We start from the raw sequence: 16,651 nt of genomic DNA, 5'->3' as shown, positions 1-16,651 counted from the left end.
ATTGATTTTTTTTCTATTAAGCTTAATTTGGAAAAATTCCATAAAAAGTCAAATTAATTTTATTGCAACAATTATATTATTATTAAAATATTTGTTACAATCATATTTAATATTTAATTAGCATACAAATATAAATTATAATTTAAACGTATTTAATATTTGAGGAGTGTTATAATGTACTAATGATTTAAGCCACGAACCACACCACACGATTTCATATGTGACATCACATACTTTGTTGAAACCAAAAATTAATTAATATAAATTGAAAAATGAAACACTTTCTTTAAAAGAAAATTCGGTAAACTAAACTAAATTCTTAACATTTAGAATTTTTGTTAGTATTTTTATTTAAAATTTAAATAATCTAAAATATAAATATTTGTGAAGACTAAATAAAATTCAAAAATAAAATATATGAAAATAATATTAATTTTAAAATAATGAGAAGTATATATTGTTTACTGATATTTCTAATATTTTTTTTTAGTAAAATCATGTCATAACTTTCTTTGAAAAAGCTTAACTCTTATATAATTTATTTGATTTAAAAAAACTATTTTAACGTTGTATCTCAAATTTTATATAATTATATATCTTTTTCAGAATTTATTTTGATACGCAATTTTTTCTAAACATATTTTTAAAACCAAACTAAACTGCTAATATTTTAACTTAATCATTGCAATAGTGATTACTAATTCAAAAACTAACACAAATTACATTTCTCATTTCTTGAATTATCATGAGTTATCATAAGTTTTAAAATAATAAAATAATTTAAATTTCTAATATTAAGTATAGTGATAACTAATTGAAAACTATTTTACGAAATCTCTTTTTATATAACTCTAAAATATTAAGCGTGATAGAAAAATATTTAATAAAACATTCTTTTTATAATTAATATATCAACAATACTTTAATAACAGTAAAATTATTTTAGATAAAAATCTTTTTTTTATGGAATGTTTATATAGTAAGCTTAAGAAAAGTGATATATAGGCCTGTTCTTTTTATATATATTTTTTATTAGTGAACCCATAATAAATTTCGTTTTAGAGGGCCGGTCCAAACAATTTAGAGGTCCGGTTCTTTATATAGAAAAATTCATACTATTTGATATTTATATAGAAAAATTTAATTTAATTTGACTAGAAGTTTGACTTATTGAATTTTGACTAGAACCCATAATATATATTGTCTAGAAGTTTGACTTATTCAAATTTAATTTTTCTCATTTCACTACCATTACAATTCATATTTATATAGAAAAATTCATACTATTTTATGAAATAAAATAATTCCTGAAACAATTTTGACAATATTACTACCAAAGTGTTTACGAGAATGATAATTTTATTTGAGAATATGAGAATGGGTCTGAACTATTAGATTTAAAATAAATGAGTATGAGGAGAGAATTTTGATAGTCAAAAATATGACACATAATGTCACCAATTTATTTTAAATCTAATAGTTCAAATTTATTCTCATATTCTCACATAAAATTACCATTCTTATAGGATAGGCAATATATATATATATATATATATATATATATATATATATATATATATATATATATATATATATATATATATATATATATATATATAATATGAAATATGCCATACAAATATGTTCTTACATATTATATAAGAGTCTATCGATCGGATCATAGACTGTCATTTCTTTATATTTATGAACTAAGCACAATGGATTGATGGGCGTGAAGAGGTGTATTAGGAAGATCTAAAATCTCACATCAGTTAAAGATAGAGGTTGGAAATGTTTTAAATAGAGTGACACATCTTATAATATCTAATAAAATTCATCAACCTGACATAACACTTGATGATAGTATAAAATTCAAAAAGACACGTTATTTCCATAAAATACAAAAATTGTAAATTATATATAAGAAAATAAGAAATATTATTTAATCTTATAATTACATAAACTCATTGGACTAGTAGTATTATAGGTAGAGAATAAACATTTTTTTAAAATTTATAGTTATTAATGAGATATTATATTTATATTTTTATTTAAAATAATAATAAGAATTATAAGAAATTGCTAAAGGCGCATCAATAGGTTGGATTAATGGATCCGCAAGTTTAAAAATTCATACTTGATACCCGAACCAAAACTATATAGGTTTTTATGGGATGCGTTGAGTATACCCATAAACGAATGAGTTCAGCTAATTTATATGTTGGTTTGGTTTGGATCAGCGTGTTCGTGGGTCGACTCGCACCCATGAACATCCCTATTAGTAATTCACTTCAAAAATAATTTTTTTAAATAATTGATTGAACCTTTAGATTATTTGTGCACTTATATTGTATGTTAAAAAAAATTAAATATTATTATTTGTTAAAAAAGTTAATTTTCTAAATAAATAAATTTTTATATTTAAAAAAATTTAATGATAAAATGTTATGAACCAAGTTAACATAAATAAGTAATACTATATTATAAATATGGTTAGTTAATTGCGGTTCAATTCAGGTTCAGTTAACTATGGATTACCAATCAGATAGGTTATCGAACTGTTAAAATATTGTAGATCATTTGATTAACTAAAGAAAATAGTTCGGTTATTTAACAACAATTCAGTTTGGTTCTATAATTCGATTCAGTTTAATGAATTCTTTTAAAACTCATGAAGAGTAAGGTAAAAATATTATAAATGAAAATTTTGATTAAAAATTTTAATATTATTATTTAACAATAATTTGTTACACGTCAAAAATCCATGTAAAAATTATATATCAAATTTTTGTTATCTACGAGGTTAATAATTCAATTCCCTTGAAATATTCTCCTTTTAATGACTATTAACAAAGGGAAAGTTCATATCAAGTGTCATATTAATAAGACGCTTATGGTTAAATAAATAAGAAATATTGCAATCCCACGTCACAAGAAAAAAAGCTAAATAACTGAGCCAAATATAAAAAAATAACTCATCAAAATAAATTAAACAAATAGAAGATTTTTATTATTATTAATTAAAACGACACTAATAATCATTCTACAACCATTTATAAGTATAACCTTTTATTTAACTAACAACTCAAAACATATAAATAACTCCTACAAAATTATTGGATAAAAATGCAACACAACATCGATCCATAAATCATGCATAAACCTTTGTAGGAAGGATATGGTTATGACCTTTGCTAGGAACTGATTGGGGTGCTTTTGAAATACCTTCAGCATTATCCGGGAGGAGAGGGTTATGACCTTTGCTAGGACCTGATGAAGGTGGTTTTGGAATACCGTCAACATTAACAAAGAGGATAGGGTTATGACCTTTACTAGGACCTGATGGGGGTGGTTTTGAAATACCTTCAACATTACCCAAGAGGATAGGGTTATGACCTTTGCTAGGACCTGATGGAGGTGGTTTTGAAATACCATCAACATTACCAAAGAGGATAGGGTTATGACCTTTGCTAGGACCTGATGGAGGTGGTTTTGAAATACCGTCAAGATTATCTGAAAGGATATTATTATGACCTTTGCTAGGACCTGATGGCGGTGGTTTTAAAATACCGTCAACATTAACATAGTGGATAGGGTTATGACGTTTGCTAGCACCTGATGGGGGTGGTTTTGAAATACCTTCAACATTACCCAAGAGGATAGGGTTATGACCTTTGCTAGGACCAGATGGAGGTGGTTTTGAAATACCATCAACATTACCAAAGAGGATAGGGTTATGACCTTTGCTAGGACCTGATGGAGGTGGTTTTGAAATACCATCAACATTACCAAAGAGGGTAGGGTTATGACCTTTGCTAGGACCTGATGGAGGTGGTTTTGAAATACCATCAACATTACCAAAGAGGATAGGGTTATGACGTTTGCTAGGACCTGATGGAGGTGGTTTTGAAATACCATCAACATTACCCAAGAGGGTAGGGTTATGACGTTTGCTAGCACCTGATGGGGGTGGTTTTGAAATACCTTCAACATTACCCAAGAGGATAGGGTTATGACCTTTGCTAGGACCTGATGGAGGTGGTTTTGAAATACCATCAACATTACCAAAGAGGATAGGGTTATGACCTTTGCTAGGACCCGATGGAGGTGGTTTTGAAATACTGTCAACGTTACCAAGAAGGACAGGGTTATGACCTTTACTAGGGCCTGATGGGGGTGGTTTTGAAATACCGTCAACATTATCTAAAAGGATAGGGTTATGACCTTTGCTAGGACCTGAAGGGGGTGGTTTTGAAATACCGTCAACATTACCAAATTGCAGCGAATGATGGTTTCTCTCTCTTTCAAAATCGATGGAGTTTTCTCTTATAACACGATTAAAATTTTCAAGTGGCAAAATTTTCTGAGGTGTTGATATATGAAAGCGAGTTGCATTTGTTCTAGCATTATTAATAAACAATACGAAAAGAAAAAATTTGATGAAGAGTAGAGGAGAGAAAATCTTGTAGAAAATTTTCATCTCTAATAAATAAATAGAATACAATACTAACTGTGTCGTACAATTTAAGATTCAAGATACATTAGTTATATATACTAGTAATTGATAAAATATGTGTCAATTTAATATAATTTGGGTGAAAAAATGTTCCCACATTTGTTTAATTAAATATATATCATACATACAATTTTTATATTTAATAATAACAAATAAATATATAAAAGCAATCAAAGAAAGGGTATAAAGCAACGGCAAAATATAAATACAAAAATTATTTAAAAAATACATAAACAAACAATGGTAACATCTAAGAATTTACTTTTATAAAGTAAACTATCACTGCTTCTAGAAAACTTTGTTAAAATAATAGTTATAATTTCTTTATATTAAAACATGTAAATATATTTTATATTCAATATAAATTTATTTAGATTTATTAATCAATCAATCTTATTAATTGAAAAATTATGGTTTCATTTTATTAACATCTTGATAATCAAAATACTCTTTTATATGGAGTGTATCCGGTGAGAAAAATTTGAGAAATGAGAACTATTAATATTAATAGTTAGATTTAGTTTACGTGTAAGATTTAAAAATTCCATATCAAGATCACCTTATTGATTTTTTTTCTATTAAGCTTAATTTGGAAAAATTCCATAAAAAGTCAAATTAATTTTATTGCAACAATTATATTATTATTAAAATATTTGTTACAATCATATTTAATATTTAATTAGCATACAAATATAAATTATAATTTAAACGTATTTAATATTTGAGGAGTGTTATAATGTACTAATGATTTAAGCCACGAACCACACCACACGATTTCATATGTGACATCACATACTTTGTTGAAACCAAAAATTAATTAATATAAATTGAAAAATGAAACACTTTCTTTAAAAGAAAATTCGGTAAACTAAACTAAATTCTTAACATTTAGAATTTTTGTTAGTATTTTTATTTAAAATTTAAATAATCTAAAATATAAATATTTGTGAAGACTAAATAAAATTCAAAAATAAAATATATGAAAATAATATTAATTTTAAAATAATGAGAAGTATATATTGTTTACTGATCTTTCTAATATTTTTTTTAGTAAAATCATGTCATAACTTTCTTTGAAAAAGCTTAACTCTTATATAATTTATTTGATTTAAAAAAACTATTTTAACGTTGTATCTCAAATTTTATATAATTATATATCTTTTTCAGAATTTATTTTGATACGCAATTTTTTCTAAACATATTTTTAAAACCAAACTAAACTGCTAATATTTTAACTTAATCATTGCAATAGTGATTACTAATTCAAAAACTAACACAAATTACATTTCTCATTTCTTGAATTATCATGAGTTATCATAAGTTTTAAAATAATAAAATAATTTAAATTTCTAATATTAAGTATAGTGATAACTAATTGAAAACTATTTTACGAAATCTCTTTTTATATAACTCTAAAATATTAAGCGTGATAGAAAAATATTTAATAAAACATTCTTTTTATAATTAATATATCAACAATACTTTAATAACAGTAAAATTATTTTAGATAAAAATCTTTTTTTATGGAATGTTTATATAGTAAGCTTAAGAAAAGTGATATATAGGCCTGTTCTTTTTATATATATTTTTTATTAGTGAACCCATAATAAATTTCGTTTTAGAGGGCCGGTCCAAACAATTTAGAGGTCCGGTTCTTTATATAGAAAAATTCATACTATTTGATATTTATATAGAAAAATTTAATTTAATTTGACTAGAAGTTTGACTTATTGAATTTTGACTAGAACCCATAATATATATTGTCTAGAAGTTTGACTTATTCAAATTTAATTTTTCTCATTTCACTACCATTACAATTCATATTTATATAGAAAAATTCATACTATTTTATGAAATAAAATAATTCCTGAAACAATTTTGACAATATTACTACCAAAGTGTTTACGAGAATGATAATTTTATTTGAGAATATGAGAATGGGTCTGAACTATTAGATTTAAAATAAATGAGTATGAGGAGAGAATTTTGATAGTCAAAAATATGACACATAATGTCACCAATTTATTTTAAATCTAATAGTTCAAATTTATTCTCATATTCTCACATAAAATTACCATTCTTATAGGATAGGCAATATATATATATATATATATATATATATATATATATATATATATATATATATATATATATATATATATATATATATAATATGAAATATGCCATACAAATATGTTCTTACATATTATATAAGAGTCTATCGATCGGATCATAGACTGTCATTTCTTTATATTTATGAACTAAGCACAATGGATTGATGGGCGTGAAGAGGTGTATTAGGAAGATCTAAAATCTCACATCAGTTAAAGATAGAGGTTGGAAATGTTTTAAATAGAGTGACACATCTTATAATATCTAATAAAATTCATCAACCTGACATAACACTTGATGATAGTATAAAATTCAAAAAGACACGTTATTTCCATAAAATACAAAAATTGTAAATTATATATAAGAAAATAAGAAATATTATTTAATCTTATAATTACATAAACTCATTGGACTAGTAGTATTATAGGTAGAGAATAAACATTTTTTTAAAATTTATAGTTATTAATGAGATATTATATTTATATTTTTATTTAAAATAATAATAAGAATTATAAGAAATTGCTAAAGGCGCATCAATAGGTTGGATTAATGGATCCGCAAGTTTAAAAATTCATACTTGATACCCGAACCAAAACTATATAGGTTTTTATGGGATGCGTTGAGTATACCCATAAACGAATGAGTTCAGCTAATTTATATGTTGGTTTGGTTTGGATCAGCGTGTTCGTGGGTCGACTCGCACCCATGAACATCCCTATTAGTAATTCACTTCAAAAATAATTTTTTTAAATAATTGATTGAACCTTTAGATTATTTGTGCACTTATATTGTATGTTAAAAAAAATTAAATATTATTATTTGTTAAAAAAGTTAATTTTCTAAATAAATAAATTTTTATATTTAAAAAAATTTAATGATAAAATGTTATGAACCAAGTTAACATAAATAAGTAATACTATATTATAAATATGGTTAGTTAATTGCGGTTCAATTCAGGTTCAGTTAACTATGGATTACCAATCAGATAGGTTATCGAACTGTTAAAATATTGTAGATCATTTGATTAACTAAAGAAAATAGTTCGGTTATTTAACAACAATTCAGTTTGGTTCTATAATTCGATTCAGTTTAATGAATTCTTTTAAAACTCATGAAGAGTAAGGTAAAAATATTATAAATGAAAATTTTGATTAAAAATTTTAATATTATTATTTAACAATAATTTGTTACACGTCAAAAATCCATGTAAAAATTATATATCAAATTTTTGTTATCTACGAGGTTAATAATTCAATTCCCTTGAAATATTCTCCTTTTAATGACTATTAACAAAGGGAAAGTTCATATCAAGTGTCATATTAATAAGACGCTTATGGTTAAATAAATAAGAAATATTGCAATCCCACGTCACAAGAAAAAAAGCTAAATAACTGAGCCAAATATAAAAAAAATAACTCATCAAAATAAATTAAACAAATAGAAGATTTTTATTATTATTAATTAAAACGACACTAATAATCATTCTACAACCATTTATAAGTATAACCTTTTATTTAACTAACAACTCAAAACATATAAATAACTCCTACAAAATTATTGGATAAAAATGCAACACAACATCGATCCATAAATCATGCATAAACCTTTGTAGGAAGGATATGGTTATGACCTTTGCTAGGAACTGATTGGGGTGCTTTTGAAATACCTTCAGCATTATCCGGGAGGAGAGGGTTATGACCTTTGCTAGGACCTGATGAAGGTGGTTTTGGAATACCGTCAACATTAACAAAGAGGATAGGGTTATGACCTTTACTAGGACCTGATGGGGGTGGTTTTGAAATACCTTCAACATTACCCAAGAGGATAGGGTTATGACCTTTGCTAGGACCTGATGGAGGTGGTTTTGAAATACCATCAACATTACCAAAGAGGATAGGGTTATGACCTTTGCTAGGACCTGATGGAGGTGGTTTTGAAATACCGTCAAGATTATCTGAAAGGATATTATTATGACCTTTGCTAGGACCTGATGGCGGTGGTTTTAAAATACCGTCAACATTAACATAGTGGATAGGGTTATGACGTTTGCTAGCACCTGATGGGGGTGGTTTTGAAATACCTTCAACATTACCCAAGAGGATAGGGTTATGACCTTTGCTAGGACCAGATGGAGGTGGTTTTGAAATACCATCAACATTACCAAAGAGGATAGGGTTATGACCTTTGCTAGGACCTGATGGAGGTGGTTTTGAAATACCATCAACATTACCAAAGAGGGTAGGGTTATGACCTTTGCTAGGACCTGATGGAGGTGGTTTTGAAATACCATCAACATTACCAAAGAGGATAGGGTTATGACGTTTGCTAGGACCTGATGGAGGTGGTTTTGAAATACCATCAACATTACCCAAGAGGGTAGGGTTATGACGTTTGCTAGCACCTGATGGGGGTGGTTTTGAAATACCTTCAACATTACCCAAGAGGATAGGGTTATGACCTTTGCTAGGACCTGATGGAGGTGGTTTTGAAATACCATCAACATTACCAAAGAGGATAGGGTTATGACCTTTGCTAGGACCCGATGGAGGTGGTTTTGAAATACTGTCAACGTTACCAAGAAGGACAGGGTTATGACCTTTACTAGGGCCTGATGGGGGTGGTTTTGAAATACCGTCAACATTATCTAAAAGGATAGGGTTATGACCTTTGCTAGGACCTGAAGGGGGTGGTTTTGAAATACCGTCAACATTACCAAATTGCAGCGAATGATGGTTTCTCTCTCTTTCAAAATCGATGGAGTTTTCTCTTATAACACGATTAAAATTTTCAAGTGGCAAAATTTTCTGAGGTGTTGATATATGAAAGCGAGTTGCATTTGTTCTAGCATTATTAATAAACAATACGAAAAGAAAAAATTTGATGAAGAGTAGAGGAGAGAAAATCTTGTAGAAAATTTTCATCTCTAATAAATAAATAGAATACAATACTAACTGTGTCGTACAATTTAAGATTCAAGATACATTAGTTATATATACTAGTAATTGATAAAATATGTGTCAATTTAATATAATTTGGGTGAAAAAATGTTCCCACATTTGTTTAATTAAATATATATCATACATACAATTTTTATATTTAATAATAACAAATAAATATATAAAAGCAATCAAAGAAAGGGTATAAAGCAACGGCAAAATATAAATACAAAAATTATTTAAAAAATACATAAACAAACAATGGTAACATCTAAGAATTTACTTTTATAAAGTAAACTATCACTGCTTCTAGAAAACTTTGTTAAAATAATAGTTATAATTTCTTTATATTAAAACATGTAAATATATTTTATATTCAATATAAATTTATTTAGATTTATTAATCAATCAATCTTATTAATTGAAAAATTATGGTTTCATTTTATTAACATCTTGATAATCAAAATACTCTTTTATATGGAGTGTATCCGGTGAGAAAAATTTGAGAAATGAGAACTATTAATATTAATAGTTAGATTTAGTTTACGTGTAAGATTTAAAAATTCCATATCAAGATCACCTTATTGATTTTTTTTCTATTAAGCTTAATTTGGAAAAATTCCATAAAAAGTCAAATTAATTTTATTGCAACAATTATATTATTATTAAAATATTTGTTACAATCATATTTAATATTTAATTAGCATACAAATATAAATTATAATTTAAACGTATTTAATATTTGAGGAGTGTTATAATGTACTAATGATTTAAGCCACGAACCACACCACACGATTTCATATGTGACATCACATACTTTGTTGAAACCAAAAATTAATTAATATAAATTGAAAAATGAAACACTTTCTTTAAAAGAAAATTCGGTAAACTAAACTAAATTCTTAACATTTAGAATTTTTGTTAGTATTTTTATTTAAAATTTAAATAATCTAAAATATAAATATTTGTGAAGACTAAATAAAATTCAAAAATAAAATATATGAAAATAATATTAATTTTAAAATAATGAGAAGTATATATTGTTTACTGATCTTTCTAATATTTTTTTTTAGTAAAATCATGTCATAACTTTCTTTGAAAAAGCTTAACTCTTATATAATTTATTTGATTTAAAAAAACTATTTTAACGTTGTATCTCAAATTTTATATAATTATATATCTTTTTCAGAATTTATTTTGATACGCAATTTTTTCTAAACATATTTTTAAAACCAAACTAAACTGCTAATATTTTAACTTAATCATTGCAATAGTGATTACTAATTCAAAAACTAACACAAATTACATTTCTCATTTCTTGAATTATCATGAGTTATCATAAGTTTTAAAATAATAAAATAATTTAAATTTCTAATATTAAGTATAGTGATAACTAATTGAAAACTATTTTACGAAATCTCTTTTTATATAACTCTAAAATATTAAGCGTGATAGAAAAATATTTAATAAAACATTCTTTTTATAATTAATATATCAACAATACTTTAATAACAGTAAAATTATTTTAGATAAAAATCTTTTTTTATGGAATGTTTATATAGTAAGCTTAAGAAAAGTGATATATAGGCCTGTTCTTTTTATATATATTTTTTATTAGTGAACCCATAATAAATTTCGTTTTAGAGGGCCGGTCCAAACAATTTAGAGGTCCGGTTCTTTATATAGAAAAATTCATACTATTTGATATTTATATAGAAAAATTTAATTTAATTTGACTAGAAGTTTGACTTATTGAATTTTGACTAGAACCCATAATATATATTGTCTAGAAGTTTGACTTATTCAAATTTAATTTTTCTCATTTCACTACCATTACAATTCATATTTATATAGAAAAATTCATACTATTTTATGAAATAAAATAATTCCTGAAACAATTTTGACAATATTACTACCAAAGTGTTTACGAGAATGATAATTTTATTTGAGAATATGAGAATGGGTCTGAACTATTAGATTTAAAATAAATGAGTATGAGGAGAGAATTTTGATAGTCAAAAATATGACACATAATGTCACCAATTTATTTTAAATCTAATAGTTCAAATTTATTCTCATATTCTCACATAAAATTACCATTCTTATAGGATAGGCAATATATATATATATATATATATATATATATATATATATATATATATATATATATATATATATATATATATATATATATATATATGAAATATGCCATACAAATATGTTCTTACATATTATATAAGAGTCTATCGATCGGATCATAGACTGTCATTTCTTTATATTTATGAACTAAGCACAATGGATTGATGGGCGTGAAGAGGTGTATTAGGAAGATCTAAAATCTCACATCAGTTAAAGATAGAGGTTGGAAATGTTTTAAATAGAGTGACACATCTTATAATATCTAATAAAATTCATCAACCTGACATAACACTTGATGATAGTATAAAATTCAAAAAGACACGTTATTTCCATAAAATACAAAATTGTAAATTATATATAAGAAAATAAGAAATATTATTTAATCTTATAATTACATAAACTCATTGGACTAGTAGTATTATAGGTAGAGAATAAACATTTTTTTAAAATTTATAGTTATTAATGAGATATTATATTTATATTTTATTTAAAATAATAATAAGAATTATAAGAAATTGCTAAAGGCGCATCAATAGGTTGGATTAATGGATCCGCAAGTTTAAAAATTCATACTTGATACCCGAACCAAAACTATATAGGTTTTTATGGGATGCGTTGAGTATACCCATAAACGAATGAGTTCAGCTAATTTATATGTTGGTTTGGTTTGGATCAGCGTGTTCGTGGGTCGACTCGCACCCATGAACATCCCTATTAGTAATTCACTTCAAAAATAATTTTTTTAAATAATTGATTGAACCTTTAGATTATTTGTGCACTTATATTGTATGTTAAAAAAAATTAAATATTATTATTTGTTAAAAAAGTTAATTTTCTAAATAAATAAATTTTTATATTTAAAAAAAATTTAATGATAAAATGTTATGAACCAAGTTAACATAAATAAGTAATACTATATTATAAATATGGTTAGTTAATTGCGGTTCAATTCAGGTTCAGTTAACTATGGATTACCAATCAGATAGGTTATCGAACTGTTAAAATATTGTAGATCATTTGATTAACTAAAGAAAATAGTTCGGTTATTTAACAACAATTCAGTTTGGTTCTATAATTCGATTCAGTTTAATGAATTCTTTTAAAACTCATGAAGAGTAAGGTAAAAATATTATAAATGAAAATTTTGATTAAAAATTTTAATATTATTATTTAACAATAATTTGTTACACGTCAAAAATCCATGTAAAAATTATATATCAAATTTTTGTTATCTACGAGGTTAATAATTCAATTCCCTTGAAATATTCTCCTTTTAATGACTATTAACAAAGGGAAAGTTCATATCAAGTGTCATATTAATAAGACGCTTATGGTTAAATAAATAAGAAATATTGCAATCCCACGTCACAAGAAAAAAAGCTAAATAACTGAGCCAATATAAAAAAAATAACTCATCAAAATAAATTAAACAAATAGAAGATTTTTATTATTATTAATTAAAACGACACTAATAATCATTCTACAACCATTTATAAGTATAACCTTTTATTTAACTAACAACTCAAAACATATAAATAACTCCTACAAAATTATTGGATAAAAATGCAACACAACATCGATCCATAAATCATGCATAAACCTTTGTAGGAAGGATATGGTTATGACCTTTGCTAGGAACTGATTGGGGTGCTTTTGAAATACCTTCAGCATTATCCGGGAGGAGAGGGTTATGACCTTTGCTAGGACCTGATGAAGGTGGTTTTGGAATACCGTCAACATTAACAAAGAGGATAGGGTTATGACCTTTACTAGGACCTGATGGGGGTGGTTTTGAAATACCTTCAACATTACCCAAGAGGATAGGGTTATGACCTTTGCTAGGACCTGATGGAGGTGGTTTTGAAATACCATCAACATTACCAAAGAGGATAGGGTTATGACCTTTGCTAGGACCTGATGGAGGTGGTTTTGAAATACCGTCAAGATTATCTGAAAGGATATTATTATGACCTTTGCTAGGACCTGATGGCGGTGGTTTTAAAATACCGTCAACATTAACATAGTGGATAGGGTTATGACGTTTGCTAGCACCTGATGGGGGTGGTTTTGAAATACCTTCAACATTACCCAAGAGGATAGGGTTATGACCTTTGCTAGGACCAGATGGAGGTGGTTTTGAAATACCATCAACATTACCAAAGAGGATAGGGTTATGACCTTTGCTAGGACCTGATGGAGGTGGTTTTGAAATACCATCAACATTACCAAAGAGGGTAGGGTTATGACCTTTGCTAGGACCTGATGGAGGTGGTTTTGAAATACCATCAACATTACCAAAGAGGATAGGGTTATGACGTTTGCTAGGACCTGATGGAGGTGGTTTTGAAATACCATCAACATTACCCAAGAGGGTAGGGTTATGACGTTTGCTAGCACCTGATGGGGGTGGTTTTGAAATACCTTCAACATTACCCAAGAGGATAGGGTTATGACCTTTGCTAGGACCTGATGGAGGTGGTTTTGAAATACCATCAACATTACCAAAGAGGATAGGGTTATGACCTTTGCTAGGACCCGATGGAGGTGGTTTTGAAATACTGTCAACGTTACCAAGAAGGACAGGGTTATGACCTTTACTAGGGCCTGATGGGGTGGTTTTGAAATACCGTCAACATTATCTAAAAGGATAGGGTTATGACCTTTGCTAGGACCTGAAGGGGGTGGTTTTGAAATACCGTCAACATTACCAAATTGCAGCGAATGATGGTTTCTCTCTCTTTCAAAATCGATGGAGTTTTCTCTTATAACACGATTAAATTTTCAAGTGGCAAAATTTTCTGAGGTGTTGATATATGAAAGCGAGTTGCATTTGTTCTAGCATTATTAATAAACAATACGAAAAGAAAAAATTTGATGAAGAGTAGAGGAGAGAAAATCTTGTAGAAAATTTTCATCTCTAATAAATAAATAGAATACAATACTAACTGTGTCGTACAATTTAAGATTCAAGATACATTAGTTATATATACTAGTAATTGGTAAAATATGTGTCAATTTAATATAATTTGGGTGAAAAAATGTTCCCACATTTGTTTAATTAAATATATATCATACATACAATTTTTATATTTAATAATAATAAATAAATATATAAAAGCAATCAAAGAAAGGGTATAAAGCAACGGCAAAATATAAATACAAAAATTATTTAAAAAATACATAAACAAACAATGGTAACATCTAAGAATTTACTTTTATAAAGTAAACTATCACTGCTTCTAGAAAACTTTGTTAAAATAATAGTTATAATTTCTTTATATTAAAACATGTAAATATATTTTATATTCAATATAAATTTATTTAGATTTATTAATCAATCAATCTTATTAATTGAAAAATTATGGTTTCATTTTATTAACATCTTGATAATCAAAATACTCTTTTATATGGAGTGTATCTGGTGAGAAAAATTTAAGAAATGAGAACTATTAATATTAATAGTTAGATTTAGTTTACGTGTAAGATTTAAAAATTCCATATCAAGATCACCTTATTGATTTTTTTTCTATTAAGCTTAATTTGGAAAAATTCCATAAAAAGTCAAATTAATTTTATTGCAACAATTATATTATTATTAAAATATTTGTTACAATCATATTTAATATTTAATTAGCATACAAATATAAATTATAATTTAAACGTATTTAATATTTGAGGAGTATTATAATGTACTAATGATTTAAGCCACGAACCACACCACACGATTTCATATGTGACATCACATACTTTGTTGAAACCAAAAATTAATTAATATAAATTGAAAAATGAAACACTTTCTTTAAAAGAAAATTCGGTAAACTAAACTAAATTCTTAACATTTAGAATTTTTGTTAGTATTTTTATTTAAAATTTAAATAATCTAAAATATAAATATTTGTGAAGACTAAATAAAATTCAAAAATAAAATATATGAAAATAATATTAATTTTAAAATAATGAGAAGTATATATTGTTTACTGATCTTTCTAATATATTTTTTTTTAGTAAAATCATGTCATAACTTTCTTTGAAAAAGCTTAACTCTTATATAATTTATTTGATTTAAAAAAACTATTTTAACGTTGTATCTCAAATTTTATATAATTATATATCTTTTTTAGAATTTATTTTGATACGCAATTTTTTCTAAACATATTTTTAAAACCAAACTAAACTGCTAATATTTTAACTTAATCATTGCAATAGTGATTATTAATTCAAAAACTAACACAAATTATATTTCTCATTTCTTGAATTATCATGAGTTATCATAAGTTTTAAAATAATAAAATAATTTAAATTTCTAATATTAAGTATAGTGATAACTAATTGAAAACTATTTTACGAAATCTCTTTTTATATAACTTTAAAATATTAAACGTGATAGAAAAAATATTAATAAAACATTCTTTTATAATTAATATATCAACAATACTTTAATAACAGTAAAATTATTTTAGATAAAAATCTTTTTTTTATGGAATGTTTATATAGTAAGCTTAAGAAAAGTGATATATAGGCCTGTTCTTTTTATATATTTTTTTTATTAGTGAACCCATAATAAATTTCGTTTTAGAGGGCCGGCCCAAACAATTTAGAGGTCCGGTTCTTTATATAGAAAAATTCATACTATTTGATATTTATATAGAAAAATTTAATTTAATTTGACTAGAAGTTTGACTTATTGAAATTTGACTAGAACCCATAATATATATTGTCTAGAAGTTTGACTTATTGAAATTTAATTTTTCTCATTTCTCTACCATTACAATTCATATTTATATAGAAAAATTCATACTATTTTATGAAATAAAATAATTCCTGGAACAATTTTGACAATATTACTACCAAAGTGTTTTAATTAATAAAAAACAAACAATGTGAAATTACAAATTTTTGAGGTCTCACAACATTCCAAATTTATTAATCTGTTTATTAACCATGATAG

At 25.6% G+C, this 16,651-nt stretch overlaps 3 protein-coding genes across 3 annotated transcripts in view; all 3 read right to left on the bottom strand.

Moving 5' to 3' along the window:
• Positions 1 to 3,151: 3,151 nt before the first annotated feature.
• On the bottom strand, positions 3,152 to 4,480 carry LOC127130522 (uncharacterized). The gene has a single exon (XM_051059514.1). It carries the CDS (start codon positions 4,478 to 4,480, stop codon positions 3,152 to 3,154), a length of 1,329 nt encoding a protein of 442 aa, XP_050915471.1.
• A 3,740-nt stretch (positions 4,481 to 8,220) lies between these two features.
• LOC127130521 (uncharacterized) lies at positions 8,221 to 9,549 on the bottom strand. The gene has a single exon (XM_051059512.1). The coding sequence runs from the start codon at positions 9,547 to 9,549 to the stop codon at positions 8,221 to 8,223; it is 1,329 nt and encodes a 442-aa protein (XP_050915469.1).
• Positions 9,550 to 13,291: 3,742 nt separating this feature from the next.
• Positions 13,292 to 16,651, bottom strand: part of LOC127130520 (uncharacterized) — a 6,663-nt gene continuing 3,303 nt past the window's right edge. The window contains exon 2 of the mRNA XM_051059511.1: positions 13,292 to 14,307. Coding sequence (XP_050915468.1) covers positions 13,292 to 14,307 — 1,016 coding nt within the window. The remainder of the gene's footprint in view (positions 14,308 to 16,651) is intronic.

The sequence above is a fragment of the Lathyrus oleraceus genome, chromosome 3 (genome assembly GCF_024323335.1).
Source record: "Lathyrus oleraceus cultivar Zhongwan6 chromosome 3, CAAS_Psat_ZW6_1.0, whole genome shotgun sequence".
NCBI lineage: Eukaryota > Viridiplantae > Streptophyta > Magnoliopsida > Fabales > Fabaceae > Lathyrus > Lathyrus oleraceus.
The sequence above is the reverse complement of the archived record's forward strand: the minus strand, read 5'-3'. Positions and strand labels throughout refer to the sequence as shown.

Excerpts from the sequence above, each read along its gene's own strand:
- LOC127130521 (XM_051059512.1), bottom strand. The coding sequence starts at position 9,549 with ATGAAAATTTTCTACAAGATTTTCTCTCCTCTACTCTTCATCAAATTT.
- LOC127130522 (XM_051059514.1), bottom strand. The coding sequence starts at position 4,480 with ATGAAAATTTTCTACAAGATTTTCTCTCCTCTACTCTTCATCAAATTT.